Source organism: Oncorhynchus clarkii, chromosome 29 (genome assembly GCF_045791955.1).
Source record: "Oncorhynchus clarkii lewisi isolate Uvic-CL-2024 chromosome 29, UVic_Ocla_1.0, whole genome shotgun sequence".
Taxonomy (NCBI): domain Eukaryota; kingdom Metazoa; phylum Chordata; class Actinopteri; order Salmoniformes; family Salmonidae; genus Oncorhynchus; species Oncorhynchus clarkii.
This window is the reverse complement of record NC_092175.1, coordinates 13,005,789-13,018,686: the sequence shown is the minus strand read 5'-3', so window position 1 is coordinate 13,018,686 and position 12,898 is coordinate 13,005,789. Positions and strand designations below refer to the sequence as shown.

Below are 12,898 nucleotides of genomic sequence, written 5' to 3'. Positions count from 1 at the left end.
TCCAGAAATAAGTCTCTCACTGTTGCCGCTTGTTATAGACCCCCCTCAGCCCCCAGCTGTGCCCTGGACACCATATGTGAATTGATTGCCCCCCCATTTATCTTATGAGTTCGTACTGTCATACTGCTAAACAGGGATGCCTAACACCCCGGCCGTTCCTACAATCTAAGCTAGATGCCCTCAATCTCACACAAATTATCAAGGAACCTACCAGGTACAACCCTAAATCTGTAAACATGGGCGCCCTCATAGATATCATCCTGACCAACTTGCCCTCTAAATACACCTCTGCTGTCTTCAACCAGGATCTCAGCAATCACTGCCTCATTGCCTGCGTCCGTAATGGGTCTGCGGTCAAACAACCCCCCCTCATCACTGTCAAACGCTCCCTAAAACACTTCAGCGAGCAGGCCTTTCTAATCGACCTGGCCCGGGTATCCTGGAAGGATATTGACCTCATCCCGTCAGTAGAGGATGCCTGGTTGTTCTTTAAAATGTATTTCTTCGCCATCTTAAATAAGCATGCCCCATTAAAAAAAAATTGAACTAAGAACAGATATAGCCCTTGGTTCACTCAAGACGTGACTGCCATTGACCAACACAAAAACATCCTGTGGCATACTGCATTAGCATCGAATAGCCCGCGCGATATGCAACTTTTCAGGGAAGTCAGGAACCAATTTACACAGTCAGTTAGGAAAGCAAAGGCTAGCTTTTTCAAACAGAAATTTGCATCCTGTAGCACTAATTCCAAAAAGTTTTGGGACACTGTAAAATCCATGGAGAATAAGAGCACCTCTTCCCAGCTGCCCACTGCACTGAGGCTAGGAAACACTGTCACCACTGATAAATCTACGATAATCGAGAATTTCAACAAGTATTTTTCTACTGCTGGCCATGCTTTTCCACCTGGCTACCCCTACCCTGGCCAACAGCTCTGCACCTCCTGCAACAACTTGCCCAAGCACTTCTCCTTCACCCAAATCCAGATAGCTGATGTTCGGAAAGAGCTGCAAAATCTGGACCCCGACAAATCAGCCGGGCTAGACAATCTGGACCCTCTTTCTAAAATTATTCGCTGCAATTGTTGCAACCCCTATTACTAGCCTGTTCAACCTCTCTTTCGTATCGTCTGAGATCCCTAAAGATTGGAAAGCTTCCGCGGTCATCCCCTCTGCAAAGGGGGAGACACAGTAGACCCAAACTGTTACAGACCTATATTCATCATGCCCTGCCTTTCTAAAGTCTTTGAAAGCCAAGTTAACAAACAGATCACCAATCATTTTGAATCCCACCGTACCTTCTCCGCTATGCAATCTGGTTTCCCAGCTGGTCATGGGTGCAACTCAGCCACACTCAAGGTCCTAAACGATATCATAACCGCCATCGATAAAAGATGGTACGGTGCAGCCGTCTTCATCGACCTGGCCAAGGCTTTCAATTCTGTCAATCACCGCATTCTTTTCGGCAGACTCAATTGCCTTGGGTTCTCAAATGACTGCCTCGCCTGGTTCACCAACTACTTCTCAGATTGAGTTCAGTATGTCAAATCGGAGGGCCTGTTGTCCGGACCCCTGGCAGCCTCTATGGGGGTGCCACAGGGTTCAATTCTCGGGCCGACTCTTTTCTCTGTATATATCAACGATGGCACTATTGCTGCTGGTGATTATCTGATCCACCTCTACGCAGACGACACCTTTCTGTATACATCTGGCCCTTCTTTGGACACTGTTATCAAACCTCCAAACAAGCTTCAATGCCATACAACACTTCTTCCGTGGCCTCCAACTGCTCTTAAATGCTAGTAAAACTAAATGCATGCTCTTCAACCGATTGCTGCCCGCACCCGCCCGCCCGACTAGCATCACTACTCTGGACAGTTCTGACTTAGAATATGTGGACAACTGCAAATACCTAGGTGTCTGGTTAGACTGTGAACTCTCCTTCCAGACTCACAATAAGCATCTCCAATCCAAAATTAAATCTGCCAAACATACCCTCGTAAAACTGACTATCCTACTGATCCTTGACTTCGGCGATTGTCATTTACAAAATAGCCTCCAACAGACTACATCCAGTTTGCTGAGTAGAGTATCACAGTGCCATCCATTTTGTCACCAAAGCCCCATATACCACCCACCACTGCGACCTGTCTGCTCTCGTTGGCTGGCCCTCGCTACATATTCAACGCCAAACCCACTGGCTCCAGGTCATCTATAAGTATTTGCTAGGTAAAGCCCCACCTTATCTCAGCTCACTGGTCACCATAGCAACACCCACCCATAGCACGTGCTCCAGCAGGTATATTTCACTGATCCCCAAAGCCAACACCTCTTTGGCTGCCTTTCCTTCCAGTTCTCTGCTGCCAATGACTGGAAGGAATTGCAAAAATCACTGAAACTGGAGATTTATATCTCCCTCACTAACTTTAAGCATCAGCTGTCAGAGCAGCTTACCGATCACTGCACCTGTACACAGCCCATCTGTAAATAGCCCATCTGTAAATTGCATATCATCATCTGCACATCTGTCACTCCAGTGTTACTGCTAAATTTTAATTATTTTTCCACTATGGCCTATTTATTGCCTTACCTCCCTAATCTTACTACATTTGTGCACACTGTATGTAGATTTTTCTATTGTGTTATTGACTGTACTTTTGTTTATCCCATGTGTAACTCTGTGCTGTTTTTGTCACACTGCTTTGCTTATCTTGGCCAGGTCGCAGTTGTAAATGAGAACTTGTTCTCAACTGGCCTACCTGGTTAAATAAAGTCATGGTAATTAGGCTACTCCAAGCTCTGATGCTGCTCATGGTAATTAGTAGCCTACCAAACTTGCTAACTGCCTGGTACTCAGCACTCTATTGTCCCTCTAATCACTCTGACATTAATGCAAATGTGATCGAAAATCTAATCAAACACTTTATGAGAGCCCATGAGCTCATGTTGCACAACATTTCTATAGGCTATGCAATTGTGTGAGAAAACAGAGTGATGGCCTCTATTAAAAAGAGGAGGATCCCATCAGCTTTCTATAGGCTAGGCCTACTATATAATTTTTCTAAACTTTCCTAATATTAAGCACATTGCTTCTCTTTACAACAGGAGTATAGCCTACCTGGCTGGCATGAAAATTATCCACGGGACAGTCACTGGCTGACAAAATTTCAAGACCGTCACAGCCCATTGTGTGACTGGCTGTGTGTGTGTTCATATAGTGACGTTACTGCTGATCCATTGCCTGGGCTAATCGTAATCCACAGTTAATATCACCTAGTTTGGGTCAGAGGGCTGACTATAAGGCCCACCACTGGCACGTATGTTGTCAAACACTATCTCGTTACTGTCAAAGGTCTTAGCTTAAAAGCCAAAAGAGCAGCATAAAGTTCCCTGGTTAAGATACTGTGATGTTTTTTAAGCTCTCTCTGTACAATGCAGGCTTTTCCAGGCGATAACACATTCATCACATTCAGCTACTGAACTGCTAACAGTTCATTTGAGAAACCTGTAAGAATCTATAGTTGTTTGATTATTTAGGGGCTTTCCAACTTTGAAGTTGGTTCTTTTGCTTTTTGTTATTTTTGTGTCTTATTTTCTGTGTAAGATTTGCAGTCTTGTGTTTGGTTTGGTTGCTGTGTTAGTTTTTTGTTGCTGTCTGTATGTGTGTTTATCCTCCCCCTTTCTCCCCTCCTCCTCAGACATTTAGTATTTTCCTCTCCATCCCTTTATCTCCTCGACACATTAACAAGTCCCCTGTCTTTCTACCAGGGTAGCCAGGTAACATCTTAGCTGCCCCTCTTTAAAGCAGTATGGTTGCACTGTACTAAATAGTTTTTCAAGTATCCAATAGCTTTTCAACTGTCTAACCTCACTTACAAATATCCTTTACATGGCATCCGACATTCGATTCAATTGCTTGTCGTTGCACAATTGCTTGTGTTTTTTGGTGGCATTTTTGGTTTTTCAAATGAACACGTTTTGTGTCAAAATTTGCTTTGTTTGTCTCTCTCCAAAAATCCACTCTGTTATCGTAGGATTTCATAGTTATGAGTTGTAGCTATGTTTACTTTTTTAAAGTGAGCAATAGCTAATTTAAACAGTAGTAGATTGAAAGCTCTGTGTGACGCTGCGTGTCTGCAAGGTGTGATGACCTAACACCAAACAGTCCGAGTAACTGAGCTCCCCTCAACCAGCTAACACATTTATTACCCACAACCAACCCTTCACAGTTACATTTTAAACATGTCAGGCATTCCTATCAAAGCCTGATACTCACATTGCCTAATGTTGCACAGAGATTGCATTTGCAGTTCACTAAGCCTGGCTGTCTCATAGCAGGGTTGGATTTAATGTTTCAATGGTTTAGATGGAAACCATTTTTTATTATTATGAAAGTCACTGCGTGTAAGGAAATTCTTATTTTCAATAATGGCCTGGGTGGGTAGAACAACAGATTTGTACCTTGTCAGCTCGGGGATTTGAACTTGCAACCTTTCGGTTACTAGTCCAACGCTCTGACCACTAGGCTACCCTGCCGCCCCGACCACTAGGCTACCCTGCCGCCCCATTAACACAGGTGTGAATGTTGACGAGGATAAGGCTGGAGATCACTCTGTCATGCTGATTGAGTTCGAGTAACAGACTGGAAGCTTCAAAAGGAGGGTGGTGCTTGGAATCATTGTTTTTCCTCTGTCAACCATGGTTACCTGCAAGGAAACACTCATCATTGCTTTGCACAAAAAGGGCTTCACAGGCAAGGATATTGCTGCCAGTAAGATTGCACCTAAATCAACCATTTATTGGATCATCAAGAACTTCAAGGAGAGCGGTTCAATTGTTGTGAAGAAGGCTTCAGGGCACCCAAGATAGTCCAGCAAGCTTAAGGATCGGCTCCTAAAGTTGATTCAACTGCAGGATCAGGGCACCACCCGTACAGAGCTTGCTCAGGAATGGCAGCAGGCAGGTGTGAGTGCATATGCACTCACAGTGAGGCAAAGGCTTTTTTAGGATGACCTGGTGTCAGGAAGGGAAGCAAAGAAACCACTTCTCTCCAGGAAAAACATCAGGGACAGACTGATATTCTGCAAAAGGTACAGAGATTGGACTGCTGAGGACTGGGGTAAAGTCATTTTCTCTGATGAATCCCCTTTCCGATTGTTTGGGGCATCCGGAAAAAAGCTTGTCCGGAGAAGACAAGGTGAACGCTACCATCAGTCCTGTGTCATGCCAACAGTAAAGAATCCTGAGACCATTCATGTGTGGGGTTGCTTCTCAGCCAAGGGCGTGGGCTCACTCACAATTTTGCCTAAGAACATAGCCATGAATCAAGAATGGTACCAACATATCCTCCGAGAGCAACTTCTCCCAACCATCCAGGAACAGTTTGGTGACAAACAAAGACTTTTCCAGCATGATGGAGCACCTTGCCATAAGGCAAAAGTGATAACTAAGTGGCTCGGGGAACAAAAAATATATATTTTGGGTCCATGGCCAGGAAACTCCCCAGACCTTAATCCCATTTGAGAACTTATTGTCAATCTTCAAGAGGCGGGTGGACAAACAAAAACCCACATTCTGTCCAACTCCAAGCATTAATTATGCAAGAATGGGCTGCCATCAGTCAGGATGTGGCCCAGAAGTTAATTTACAGCATGCCAGGGCGGATTGCAGAGGTCTTGAAAAAGAAGGGTCAATACTGCAATTATTGACTCTTTGCATCAACTTCATATAATTGTCAATAAAAGCCTTTGACGCTTATGAAATGCTTGTAATTATACTTCAGTATTCCATAGTAACATCTGACAAAAATATCTAAAGATAAAGCAGCAAACTTTGTGGAAATGAATATTTGTGTCATTCTCAAAACTTTTGGCCACGACTGTACACTACGGTTCAAAAGTTTCAGGTCACTTAGAAATGTCCTTGTTTTTGAAAGAAAAGCACATTTTATTTGTCCAGATCTTCTGTTTCTTTGCAGTTTCTCACATGGAATAATTTCTCAGAAAAATAATAGACTGATGAGTTTCAGAAGAAAGTTATTTGTTTCTGTCCATTTTGAGCCTGTAATCGAACCCACAAATGCTGATGCTCCAGATACTCAACTAGAAGGCACGTTTTATTGCTTCTTTAATCAGAACTACAGTTTTCAGCTGTGCTAATGTAATTGCAAACGGGTTTTCTAATGATCAATTAGCCTTTTAAAATAATACACTTGGATAAGCTAACACAACGTGCCATTGGAACACAGGAGTGATGGTTGCTGATAATGGGCCTCTGTATGCCTATGTAGATATTCCATAAAAAATCTGCAGTTCCTAGCTACAACAGTCATTTACAATATTAACAATGTCTATACTGTATTTCTGATCAATTTGATGTTATTTTAATGGACAAAAATATAGTGTGTGTGTGTTTGTTTCTCAACTCCTAATATTGAGCAAATTACACTCACTGGAGTATCCGACATAGGCTTTGATAAAGCACCATTGCGACAAGTGTCGCTGGCTGCTGGTAAGCTCTCTTGACACATTTTTGCCAACACATGGCTAACCTTTGTTTTAACCAGTTAAACAGCTGCTCTTAGTGAACATGTGTTTGGAGTCACCTTTCTAGCTAATAGGCTATGTTAGAGTTTACACTTCCTCTTTCAATTATAATGCGGGGTGGTCAAAATAATGAAAAACTATCTATCAAATCTATTCATTTTAAAATGTTGATTACTTCTCCTTGTCATTATCATTCACCTGATTAGGTAGGAATGTAAAGATGTTTTGCATGAATATCTTTGGTTCATTCTCCTTAATCTGTGGCATGTGTCTATCATTCTGCCCCACCCTGGACTCTCCTGTGCCCCTCACAGCTGAAGTGATATTACAACGGGAGCTCTCCTCTCCCCCACTGGCAGACAGCCTGCAGACCAAAGGAGAGGTCACCCCTCTCCCTCCCCTTGCCTCCACCACCACTAATACCTTCTCTCCATGGGAGGCCTCACCGGACGACCCCTTCCTGGCTCTGAAGCCCATCCCAGCCCGGGCCCAGAGTGCCCCCATCACCCGGCAGGCTGAGCCCCTAGACCCCCAGGATCCAACCCCAACCCCTGCAGCCACAGCCAGGCTCCCTCAGGGAGAGGACCAGTCAGCATTCTCCTGGTCCCAGAGCCAGTGGATAGCCTTCAACGATGACTTTGTGCCATTCCAACGCCAACAGAGTTGCGGTCCTGGTACAAGTACAGGCCCGGTCAGCCATGACCGGACCCAGTCAAATCCCTCTACCAGCAGGACCCAGTCTAACCCCCCTATTGACAGGGTCCAGTCTGGTCGGTCCATCCGTTTCTTCTCTGAGGACCTCGCTGACCCCTATAACAAGATGCCGCTGAGCAGTGTGGTTGTGGAGGACAGCGCCTCCTGTGTCTCGGAGGTGTTATCAGCACTGACAGAGGGGATGGTAGCCTCAGCAGCTAGCCAAACAAACAACGGTAACCTCTAGCATGCCATAAACAAATGTTTTTTTTGTCTGAGTGAAGTTTTGACTTGAGTTTTTTTTCAACTTCTTAAAATTGTCTTTTCAGTTTGAAATGTCCAACTTTTCATAACAATGTTGTTCTTTTGATCTTATTTACAATATTTTTGGGTTGAATAATACATTTGTATTTGTGTGTTTTTGTTTTGCGGGGCCTATGCTTGTTTGCCTTTAGAGAATTGTTAACCTAAAGTTTTGTGAGCTATGTTCATTTTTTTATGTTTGTATTCTATGATTTTGAATTTGCATGTCGTGACTTCTGCATTTGATGCATGATTTTGCATTACTTTGAGAGATTCTGTTGACTAAGAAGTTTAAATTCACTGAACCTGTTTTTTCGAATTCCATCAGAAGTACATCACAAGTATTGCAGCATATCATATCATACCGTAGCTCACTTCTGCTTTTAGTCTATGATTGACCCTCTCTACCCCTTCCTCCCCGTCCCTCTGCAGTGCCTGCCCTGGCCAGACCCAATACTCCTCTAGCTGGAGCCCTGGTGCCTCCTCCACGACCCTCCTCCAGACCCAAACTACCCACAGGAAAACTCACAGGAATCACTGAAATTGTGAGTATCTCCAGCAGAGTATCTGCCCAGTATCTAACATATCTCTTTGTGCATTAGAGCATTGATTGATGAAACCATTCTCTATTAATTAATGATAGTGGACTACATTTATTTTGAGTTTTTCACTCTTGCTATATACAGTACCCTGTATGAGGTTAACGTGCCATATCCGTTACTATTGGTTACATTTCCGGGTTTGTGTGGTCTATCCAACCAGGTGCGGCCGTTCAGCCCGCCAAAGACGTTGTCCAACGCCAGTCTTACTCTGGCTGCTCCCCTCGCCCGGGCAGAGAGCTCCTCCTCCCTGTCCTCCACCGCCTCCCTCAGTGCCTCCAACACACCCACCGTGGGTAAGAACATGACCAAGCTCCATGACCTTCCCTTCTCTGTACCTCCTCTTTACAGTCTTCTCCTTTCACCTCCTCTACTGCGATTCACATTTCTTAACAACGAACTTTCCTCTCAAACAAATCTCAGCTTGTTTCCTCTCCTCCACTCTCACCTGACCTATCCCCACTTCTTGTCTTTAAATCTTATTGGGCTTCTCTCCTTCCCTCACACCTCTCCTCCTCACAGGGTCTGAGCATACCTTTCGTCTCTCCCGCTCCTCTCCGGAACCAGAGTTCCTCCTTTCTCCCTCTCCTCTGTTTCTCCTCAGCCAAAGTGAGTCTCCTTTCTCCCACCTCCAACCTCACTGTCACTCCGTAAATCACCTAATGCACACAGTGTGTCTTTAGGGTTTGTCACCCATCCTGATTTCGTACACATGCTCACATTCACACCCAGGTGTGTTGGTTTGGAGCCCATTGCCCTGTGTCATCATCTCACCTCATCTCACCACGTTCTTGGGGGTTTTTGTGTCTTTCCTCTTTCTTTTCTTTTGTTGGGCCCTTTAAAGAGGATGATGGTTTCATTGGGAAGCTGCCCACCTTTGAGAAGCGCTGTGAAACGCCTGCAGGTAGGGGGTGTGGTCAAATAGCCCGGACACGCCTCCCTGTGTGTGACACACTAACAACGGCCACTCGGATTGGCTGTCTAATCTCTGTCTGCTTGCTTATGAAATGTATCTCTCTTCTCAACGCGTCTGTCAGCATACGCCCGTCTCTCACTGTGAACGTCCATGTAATCAACAAACCGTAAAGCATGGTTGTGTTCTGTTAAATAACAAATCATTTAAAGGCTGGAAGTTAATTGCAGTGTTTAACAGTTCTTACTCAAAGAATCCCAGACAGTAATTAATTCCAATGGTACATTTATAATAATTCTTAAAAATACATAATATTTTACCCAAATCTAGAACATTTAATTCCTAGAGAGGTGTGATTTGTTTTGACATGTAATGTCTTGGGATTTTTTAAATGTACTTTTCCTCTGAAATAATGGAATGATTATTAGCCTATTTTCCTTAATGATATAATTGAATGAATGACCTTATTATGTAATAAATTAACTGTGTTCTTCAGGTTGTGTTGTCTGTTGCATGAATGAGTGTGAGCCTTTCTCGTTTTGATCTCAAAGTTCAATTGAACTGTACACTTCAGTCATAACAGTACACTCATTTGATCTTTCTTTATCTCTCTCCCTCTCTATCCCCCACAACTCCCTCTCCCTCCTCCTCTCTTTCTTTCTTTCTTTCTTTCTTTCTTTATCTTTATCTCTCTCCCTTTCTATCTCTCCCTCTGTCAGGGACATCTCGCGGTCCCAGCCCGGTGACCCTGGCATCCCAGGATGCCTTGCCCATCGCTGTGGCCTTCACAGAGTCTGTTAATGCCTACTTCAAAGGAGCTGATCCCACTAAGTGAGTCTCACATGACCACCTACAGCACAGAGAGCTAGCCTGGGCCTAACACACCCAACACACCCAAGCACGAACACACAACCTGCACGCAAGTAAACACACACCTTGCACATAGACACACACACACACACACACACACATCACTGTGCACGTAAACGCGTACACACACTATGAACAACCATTGTTGCACTGCATTTACTGCTGCATATAGCTATTCAACTCGTCCATGCACATAATATGTTACACGAATATTAAAGTAAAAATTTGCTCCATACTTCACACACTCATGACGAGCCTGTCTGTCTGTCTCTGTCTGTCTCTGTCTGTCTCTGTCTGTCTCTGTCTGTCTGTGCGCCTGTCTGTCTGTGCGCCTGTCTGTCTGTGCGCCTGTCTGTCTGTCTGTCTGTCTGTCTGTCTGTGTGCGTCTGTCTGTGTGTCTGTCTGTCAGTGTGTCTGTCTGTCTGTCTGTGTGCCTGTGTGTGTGTGTGTCTGTCTGTGTGTGTGTGTGTCTGTCTGTCTGTGTGCGCCTGTCTGTGTGCGCCTGTCTGTGTGCGTTTGTTTGTCTGTGCGTTTGTTTGTCTGTGCGTTTGTTTGTCTGTGCGTTTGTCTGTCTGTGCGCCTGTCTGTCTGTGTGCGTCTGTGCGCCTGTCTGTCTGTGTGCGTCTGTGTGCGTGTGCGTCTGTCTGTGCGTCTGTCTGTCTGTGCGCCTGTCTGTGCGTCTGTCTGTCTGTGCGCCTGTCTGTGCGCCTGTCTGTGCGCCTGTCTGTGCGCCTGTCTGTGCGCCTGTCTGTGCGCCTGTCTGTCTGTCTGTGCCTGTCTGTCTGTGCGTCTGTCTGTCTGTGCGTCTGTCTGTCTGTGCACCTGTCTGTCTGTGCGCCTCTCTGTCTGTGTGCGTGTGCGCCTGTCTGTACGCCTGTCTGTGCGTCTGTCTGTCTGTGCGCCTGTCTGTCTGTGTGCGTGTGCGTCTGTCTGTGTGTGCGTCTGTCTGTGTGCCTGTCTGTCTGTGTGCCTGTCTGTCTGTGTGCCTGTCTGCCTGTGCGTTTGTCTGTCTGCCTGTGCGTTTGTCTGTCTGCCTGTGCGTTTGTCTGTCTGTGTGTCTGCCTGTGCGTTTGTCTGTCTGACTGTGCGTCTGTCTGTCTGTCTGACTGTGCGTCTGTCTGACTGTGCGTCTGTCTGTCTGTCTGTCTGTCTGTCTGTGTGCGTACGCCTGTCTGTGCGTCTGTCTGACTGTGCGTCTGTCTGTGTGCGTTTGTTTGTCTGTGCGTTTGTTTGTCTGTGCGTTTGTTTGTCTGTGCGTTTGTCTGTCTGTGCGCCTGTCTGTCTGTGTGCGTCTGTGCGCCTGTCTGTCTGTGTGCGTCTGTGTGCGTGTGCGTCTGTCTGTGCGTCTGTCTGTCTGTGCGCCTGTCTGTGCGTCTGTCTGTCTGTGCGCCTGTCTGTGCGCCTGTCTGTGCGCCTGTCTGTCTGTCTGTCTGTGCCTGTCTGTCTGTGCGTCTGTCTGTCTGTGCGTCTGTCTGTCTGTGCGTCTGTCTGTGCGTCTGTCTGTCTGTGCGCCTGTCTGTCTGTCTGTGCCTGTCTGTCTGTGCGCCTGTCTGTCTGTGTGCGTCTGTGTGCGTGTGCGTCTGTCTGTGCGTCTGTCTGTCTGTGCGCCTGTCTGTGCGTCTGTCTGTGCGCCTGTCTGTGCGCCTGTCTGTCTGTGCGCCTGTCTGTGCGTCTGTCTGTCTGTGCGCCTGTCTGTGCGCCTGTCTGTGCGCCTGTCTGTGCGCCTGTCTGTCTGTCTGTCTGTGCCTGTCTGTCTGTGCGTCTGTCTGTCTGTGCGTCTGTCTGTCTGTGCGCCTGTCTGTCTGTGTGCGTCTGTGCGCCTCTCTGTCTGTGTGCGTGTGCGCCTGTCTGTACGCCTGTCTGTGCGTCTGTCTGTCTGTGCGCCTGTCTGTCTGTGTGCGTCTGTGCGCCTCTCTGTCTGTGTGCGTGTGCGCCTGTCTGTACGCCTGTCTGTGCGTCTGTCTGTCTGTGCGCCTGTCTGTCTGTGTGCGTGTGCGTCTGTGTGTGCGTCTGTCTGTGTGTGCGTCTGTCTGTCTGTGTGCCTGTCTGTCTGTGTGCCTGTCTGTCTGTGTGCCTGTCTGCCTGTGCGTTTGTCTGTCTGCCTGTGCGTTTGTCTGTCTGCCTGTGCGTTTGTCTGTCTGCCTGTGCGCTTGTCTGTCTGCCTGTGCGCTTGTCTGTCTGACTGTGCGTCTGTCTGTCTGTCTGACTGTGCGTCTGTCTGTCTGTCTGACTGTGCGTCTGTCTGACTGTGCGTCTGTCTGACTGTGCGTCTGTCTGTCTGTGCGTCTGTCTGTCTGTGCGTCTGTCTGTGTCCGTCTGTCTGTCTGTCTGTGCGTCTGTCTGTGTGCGTCTGTCTGTCTGACTGTGCGTCTGTCTGTCTGACTGTGCGTCTGTCTGTCTGACTGTGCATCTGTCTGTCTGACTGTGTGTCTGTCTGTCTGTCTGTGCGTTTGTTTGTCTGTCTGTCTGTCTGTGTACGTCTGTTTGTGTGCATCTGTCTGTGTGCGTCTCTCTGTGCGTCTGTGCGTGCAATGATTTTGGTTTGACCGACATTACTCTTTCATAGTGGATAACCCACATGGGGCAGATTATAGTCTGGGACATAGAAAACATACACCCTTTTATTGGTTAACTGCTGTTAGATTGCTGCTGTGCAAAATGATTATTTTTGCAGGGATTAGCAAATGGAACATTTCATAAGCAGTGCAGTGGACACACAGGGCAGGGTTGGGGCTCACACGTGGACCACACCACAGCAGACTGGGATGGGGCTAGACTACCGGGCCTTGTTTACATTTGGACTGAGGTAGCCTTGGCCTGAGTTGTACAGGGTCGAATTTAGACGTGGATGAGTTACATTTGGAGTTAAACGAGTAGACTAACTAAGACTGAGACTGTGCACTGCCTTGGACTACAATTCCATTAAAGGTACAGTACTGTGATAGACTGGACTAGTGGGCAGATGTTTAACCC

At 46.4% G+C, this 12,898-nt stretch overlaps 1 protein-coding gene across 10 annotated transcripts in view; it reads left to right on the top strand.

The window, feature by feature from the left end:
• LOC139388722 (FCH and mu domain containing endocytic adaptor 2) overlaps nt 1-12,898 on the top strand; it is a 96,293-nt gene that overhangs the window by 66,993 nt on the left and 16,402 nt on the right. For 3 of the 10 annotated variants that reach the window (XM_071135582.1, XM_071135581.1, XM_071135579.1), the window contains exons 18-23: nt 6,862-7,476; nt 7,976-8,088; nt 8,306-8,438; nt 8,665-8,751; nt 8,987-9,046; nt 9,775-9,886. In XM_071135582.1, coding sequence (XP_070991683.1) covers nt 6,862-7,476; nt 7,976-8,088; nt 8,306-8,438; nt 8,665-8,751; nt 8,987-9,046; nt 9,775-9,886 — 1,120 coding nt within the window. The remainder of the gene's footprint in view (nt 1-6,861; nt 7,477-7,975; nt 8,089-8,305; nt 8,439-8,664; nt 8,752-8,986; nt 9,047-9,774; nt 9,887-12,898) is intronic. The other 7 variants (XM_071135586.1, XM_071135585.1, XM_071135589.1 and 4 more) reach the window with 5 other exon arrangements.